Here is a 6,911-nt window from a genome sequence, read left to right on the forward strand (position 1 = left end):
CCGTTAGTAAAAGAAAACAAACCACCACTTCAAGGTACTGTAATGAACTCACTATTTATTTATATTGGTGTTAAACCTAATGTATTCCAACTTCTCTATGGTTCATAAACTCTATTACTAGCCATAGATTCATCAAAATAAGCAAACAACACACGAAAAACAGAATTTGTCAAAAACAAAACAGTCTGTAGTAATCTGTAACTAATGCAAACTTCTAGAACCCCAAAGATTCTAAAATAAATTGTTGGACGTGAGGAATTTATCTATTAATCATCTGAAAAAAGAATTAACTAAATAGCACTCTCTAGTAAAAAATGTCAGAAATTCTCGCGAGCGCTAAAGTTTCTATTTTTTACAGCAGTATCAAAAAGATTTTCCCCAAGTCTTCCCAACGGTTCTACTTGGCACAAACACTAATTAAACACAAAAAACACAACCAAAACAGAGGCTAGATAAATTATTTATTACTAAACAGGAGAAAAATCAAGGAATAAAAATAAAATTGGGTTGCCTCCCAACAAGCGCTATCGTTTAACGCCCTTAGCTAGGCATAAAAGCAAGGATAGATCTAGGTATTGTCATCTTTGGTATGCAATCCATAAGTGGCTCTCATAATAGATTTGTAAGGTAATTTAATTTTCTTTCTAGGAAAGTGTTCCATGCCCTTCCTTAACGGAAATTGGAATCTAATATTCCCTTCCTTCATATCAATAATTGCACCAATCGTTCTAAGGAAAGGTCTACCAAGAATAATAGGACATGAAGGATTGCAATCTACATCAAGAACAATGAAATCTACAGGCACATAGTTCCTATTTGCAACAATAATAACATCATTAATTCTTCCCATAGGTTTCTTAATGGTGGAATCCGCAAGGTGCAAGTTTAGAGAACAATCATCAAATTCACGGAAACTTAGCAAATCACACAAAGTTTTTGGAATCGTGGAAAGACTTGCACCCAAATAAAAAAAGGATAGAATTCATGATCTTTAATTTTAATTTTTATTGTAGGTTCCCACTCATCATAAAGTTTTCTAGGGATAGAACTTCCAACTCAAGTTTTTCTTCATAAGATTGCATCAAAGCATCAACGATATGTTTAGTAAAAGCTTTATTTTGACTATAAGCATGAGGATAATTTAGCACGGATTGCAACAAGGAAATACAATCTATCAAAGAGCAATTATCATAATTAAATTCCTTGAAATCCAAGATAGTGGGTTCATTGCTATCTAAAGTTTTGACCTCTCCAATCCCACTTTTATCAACTTTTGCATCAAGATCTAAAAACTCCGATTTTTTGGGATGCCTTCTAACTAAAGTTGACTCATCTCCAGTCCCATCATTATCAAGATTCATATTGAAAAACAAAGATTTAATAGGGGACACATCAATTACTTTTAGAGCTTCATCTTTATTGTCATGAAAACTAGAAGAACACGCTTTCACAAAGCAATCTTTCTTAGCACGCATCCTAGCGGTTCTTTCTTTGCACTCATAAATGGAAATTCTCATGGATTTGAGAGACTCATTGATATTATGCTTATGTGGGGTAGATCTAAGTGTCAAAGAATCAACATCAAGAGAAATTCTATCCACGTTCCTAGCCAACTCATCAATCTTAAGCAATTTTTCTTCAATCAAAGCACTGAAACTCTTTTGCGAAGTAATAAATTCTTTAATACTAGATTCAAAATCAGAGGGCATCTTATTATAATTTCCATAAGAATTGTTGTAGGAATTACCATAATTATTAGAGGAATTACTAGGAAATGACCTAGAATTAAAATTACCTCTATACACGTTATTACCAAAATTGTTCCTACCAAAAAAATTCACATCCATAGATTCATTATTATTCTCAATCAAAGTAGACAAAGGCATATCATTAGGATCAGTAGGATCACTCTTCAAACAATTTCATAAGTTCATCCATCTTTCTACTCAAAACATTAATTTCTTCAATTGCATGCACCTTTTTACTAGTAGATCTTTCAGTGTGCCATTAAGAATAATTAACCATAATATTATCTAGTAGTTTGGTAGCTTCTCCTAAAGTGATTTCCATAAAAGCGCCTCCCGCAGCCGAATCTAAAAGATTTCTAGAAGCAAAATTCAATCCGGCATAAATTTTTTGTATAATCATCCATAAATTCAAACCATATGTAGGGAAATTACATATCATTAATTTCATCCTCTCCCAAGATTGTGAAACATGTTCATGATCAAGTTGCTTAAAATTCATAATATCGTTTCTAAGAGAGATGATCTTAGTAGGAGGAAAATACTTAGATATAAAAGCATCTTTGCACTTATTCCATGAATCAATACTATTTTAGGCAAAGATGAAAACCAAGCTTTAGCACGATCTCTAAGCAAAAACGGAAATAGCTTAAGTTTAACAATATCATTGTCCACATCTTTCTTCTTTTGCATATCACACAAATCAATAAAGTTGTTTAGATGGGTAGCGGCATCTTCACTAGGAAGGCCAGAAAACAGATCTTCATGACAAGATTCAGCAAAGCAGTATTAATTTCACAAGATTCAGCATCAGTAAGAGGAGCAATCAGAGTGCTAATAAAATCATTATTGTTGGTATTGGCAAAGTCACACAATTTAGTATTATCTTGAGCCATCGTGACAAGCAAGCAATCCAACACACAAGCAAACAAGAAGCAAACAAAAAAGAGGCGAACGTAAAAATAGGGCGAATAAAACGGCAAGGGTGAAGTGGGGGAGAGGAAAATGAGAGGCAAATGGTAAATAATGTAATGCGAAGGATAAGAATTGTGATGGGTACTTGTTATGTCTTGACTTGGCGTAGATCTCCCCGGCAACGGCGCCAGAAATCCTTCTTGCTACCTCTTGAGCATTGCATTGGTTTTCCCTTGAAGAGGAAAGGGTGGTGCGGTAAAGCAGCGTAAGTATTTCCCTCGGTTTTTGAGAACCAATGTATCAATCCAGTAGGAGACCACACGCGAGTCACCTCGTATGTGACAGCCTGGGTTTTGCCCCTTCTTATTTGCTTGATTTTTCATTTGAATTTTTTTGAAACTTGGGGTTTCTGAATCCTTTCATATGGACTTCAACACTTGGGCATCCCTGGATTTCACCCAAGTGCTTCACTCCCCTCCTAAATCATTATTTCACTTCTGACCCACCCCAAAAATAATCTTTGGAATATTTTCTTAAAAGAAAAATATTCATTTTCTCTCTTAAACCCTAAGCCAGATCTGTTTGCTTCAAAGCAACCCCAATTTTTATGGCTCAGAAAAACCTGAGATAATTCACAAATATTCTGTGAACACTAGTGCACCTTCCTGAGCAAAAATATTCCATCACTTTTTGGAATATTTTTGCTACAGAAAATCTTTTCTATTCTGGACAAAAATGGTGGTTTCTACAGCAACTACCATTTTACTTGCTCCATTTGACCTGAAATTTCTTGTGCATCTTTACCTTAGTAACTTATCACTAGCCTCCAAAGCACAGCTTCAAACTCCAAGCCATTTGACCACAGTAACATCAAAAAGTTACTGACCAGAAACTTACTTGGTGTGTGAAAACATCTCTACTGCACCTGGGTCCAAACCAAATCTTGGTAACACTCAAAACCACCACGAACCACACGCCAGACATTGAGTTTATGCTTAGATCGACCTGATGTCATAGTTCACGCGGTGACCGCGTTCGTCCAGGCGTGCTGGCATGCAGTCGACGCGCTCTGCGACGCGCCCGAGCCTCTGTTGCCAAACCTCGCCACCATCATCGTCTCAATGCTCGCTTCCCCACCTGCCCAACCATGCCAAACCTCGCCACCATCATCGTCTCAATTCTCTTAACTCCTCCCTGGCGCTCGCCGACGCCGGAGCTCGCCGCAGCGAGCACGGGCAAGGTCCGTCCAGCCCAACAGTGCAGAGGCACTATGCTCGTCGCCACCCTCTTGATCATGTGCTCGTCTCCGCCCGCCCATAGTGGCCGCGTGACCTCCGTCGCCTTCTCCCCCTCTCACTGATGCCGCTCGTTGCCGGGCGCCGTGGACAGGTGTCCACCGGCGGAGCCTGAAGCACCCTCGCTGCTCGCCTATATATAGAGCCCTCCCCAGCCTCCTCGAGCACCAGCCAACACTCACACACACCCCATGATCGAGTAGGAAACCGGAGCCCGGCCGAGCAAGCCTCGGGTCGCCGTCCCCGAGCTTGAGCTTGCCGGCGATCCCCTCTGGTCGCTGCGGTACCTCCACCCCCTCCCAGGCCTAGGCGACCCCTCCAGGGCCTCCGCCTCTCTCCGGTGAGGCCGTCTCGCCCGCTTGGAGCCCCTGGAGTGGCCTCTGCTCGCCGTCTTCCTCAACTCCGGCGACCTCCACGTTCTGCCTCCGCTTGCGAGGTTGATTCCGATGTCGTTCGACCGCCCCTAGCTACGCTACGGGTACGGGCAGGTGCGCCTCAACCCCCTCTTGCCATCCCTCCCTCTCGTTTGGGCCAAGGAGCCCTCGTCGCCGGCGAGAGCTCCGGCGAAGCCGCGGCCCCCTCTGTTTCCCTCTCCCTTTTCCCCCACCTGACTAGCGGGGCCCGCTAGTCAGCCACTCAGTACGCGCGCGAAGCGGTACGAGTGGTGGCGCCCCTGGGCTTTACGCCTTCGACATCACCCCCCCCCTAGTCTATTTCAAATTCATTTGAATTTACAGAACACTTCAAATAGTTATAACTCTTCAACCATAAGTCCAAATGAATTGATTCTTTTTGCATTGTGTTCTTTGATAAGAAATCTAGCAGCTCACCAAAGATGAGATTCTTCTGAGCTGTCTAGAATTTCTGGTGATTTTTAGAAGTGTTCTTGATATTTTATTTTTGTGTTTAAAACTATTTTCGGAAGGTGAAGCTTGTCTTGAGGATCACCAGGAGGCTTGTGAACCTCATCTGCACTAAGGCAAGCCATAACATCATTTTCATGGTGCCATTTCAATATTTGTGATTTTCTTACTTGAATGAAAGGATTAATCCATGCATTTAAATGATTATGGAGTTATTTATATTCTGTTAAATATTGGTTAGTTGTTATGCTTGAGTTACATAATGGTTGAAACTAGTTTAGTGGGTAAAGCAAGTTAGGATTTATTTGAGGTGATGTTAGAAATAATTTTGTTATGTATGTTCGCAATTATTTGAAGCTATGTTTCTGCCCTCTTAGATTGATAAAAAGTTGTTAGAAAACGTCCTGTTAAATGCTTGTTTAATCATATTATTTGTCTTACAGAATGTTTGAACCCAACTTAGTGATAAAGAGAGTAAGAGTTGTTGATAATGAAATATTTTAGACAAGCATATGAGAAATTTATCAAAGTTACTTTCTTGCGTAAGAAGTTAATAAAACTTGTCGCAAAATATTTTGGTTAAGTTGTGAGTCATTTGAGAAAGTAGAGTAAATTGAGTTGTTGATGATATGCTTGGTGTGTATAAGGATTACATCGGTCATTATTATCATTATATGATGCATGTGTTATTTTGCATTTCATGGCATGCTATGACACCGGTCATTTTTTAAAAAAGTTAAACCTGAATATAACTCAACTTGAATATACCGTTGACTGGTTCATGGTGCCGCTGAATCGAGTTTCTTTCCCGTGCAACCACATTTGCCTTTGTGGGAAGGCCTTGATTCGGTCGATTGACACGGCCTCTGGTTGGTGCCTCCATCTAGGGAAGGTTATGTCGTGCTTGCCCTGACCCGGTGAGCAGACATAATCTTGTGTGCTCATTAATGAGATTATGGTACCGAGTCCCCGAGTGGGAGTGTTTTGACCACGACGGTGGTCGGGGTGTCTTTGGTAGACACGGGGCCACCCAGGACCAGCCCGTTGGGGGATTTGGGTCGGAGTGGCCGGGAGAGTGATGTGGCAATGAAGGGGTTTTGTCAGAATGCCGTTGGTCCACCCAAATGGGAGTGCGAGGCCATGGGTTCCGTGGTGTGGGTACAGTGTGCTACCTCTGCAGAGTGTGTAATCTATCGATAGCCGAGTCCACGGTTACGGACACCTCGTAGTAGGTCCCACCATGAGTCAACGTTTAATAAAAATTGCACACTAAGCGATGAACTTTGCATTGTTGATGGATGGCAGAAAGGCCATCGAGGCATTTGGGACCAAATGATGGTTCTGGTTGTGATCGTCGTAAGGATCACGAGTTGTTCTTGAGAAAGACCACTTTGGTGGTGTATTCTGACCACTGTGGTGGTGTATTATGACCACTTTGGTGGTGTGTTTGTGATCCAGAGATGATCGCGGTTGGTAAGCTATCCCGAGGGACGTTCGAGCATGATCACAGCATGTTGGCATATAGTGTTGCATTTTTAATAATTGGTTAAATATCATGACATTATTTGTCATTATGACGATGCCTGTTGTGAGCTTGCAAGTACATTCAATGTACTAACCTGGCGTGTCGTGCCAGATTTCAGGAAAGTATCATTGGAGGAGAGCGTTGTCCGAGTCTAGATCGTGTCCACATCGGTGTCCCTGTGATATGGAGCTTCCGCCACGACGTTATTCCGCTGCCATGTAGTTGTTCGGATCGAGGCCCATTTATGTTCACTAAATAATGTACATATTGTTCAGCCGCACCGAGTGTGCCGCTTGGCCTCGACAGCTGTTGTAATGTAACTCTGTTCCGCTAGCATCAATAAAGCGGTTGTTATTCTGTACCAAGATGTTGTGTGTTGCCAGAAGACATGGTCTCTGGGCTGGCAATGTATGGTAAACCGGTCGCTCTGAGCCGGGGTGCCACAATGCTTGGTATCAGAGCCGCGCTGGCTGTAGGCCACGCTAGGCTACGACGCGCTAGGTACGAGTTTTTTTAGTTGAGTGCCGGTAGTAATTTGTGCTGATTATTAAGTTGCATGCATTCGGTT

General features: G+C 41.8%; 1 protein-coding gene across 1 annotated transcript in view; it reads left to right on the plus strand.

The window, feature by feature from the left end:
* LOC119357696 overlaps positions 1-6,911 on the plus strand; it is a 183,166-nt gene that overhangs the window by 139,451 nt on the left and 36,804 nt on the right. The window contains exon 3 of the mRNA XM_037624558.1: positions 3,550-3,560. Coding sequence (XP_037480455.1) covers positions 3,550-3,560 — 11 coding nt within the window. The remainder of the gene's footprint in view (positions 1-3,549; positions 3,561-6,911) is intronic.

This window comes from Triticum dicoccoides, chromosome 2A (genome assembly GCF_002162155.2).
Source record: "Triticum dicoccoides isolate Atlit2015 ecotype Zavitan chromosome 2A, WEW_v2.0, whole genome shotgun sequence".
Lineage (NCBI taxonomy): Eukaryota > Viridiplantae > Streptophyta > Magnoliopsida > Poales > Poaceae > Triticum > Triticum dicoccoides.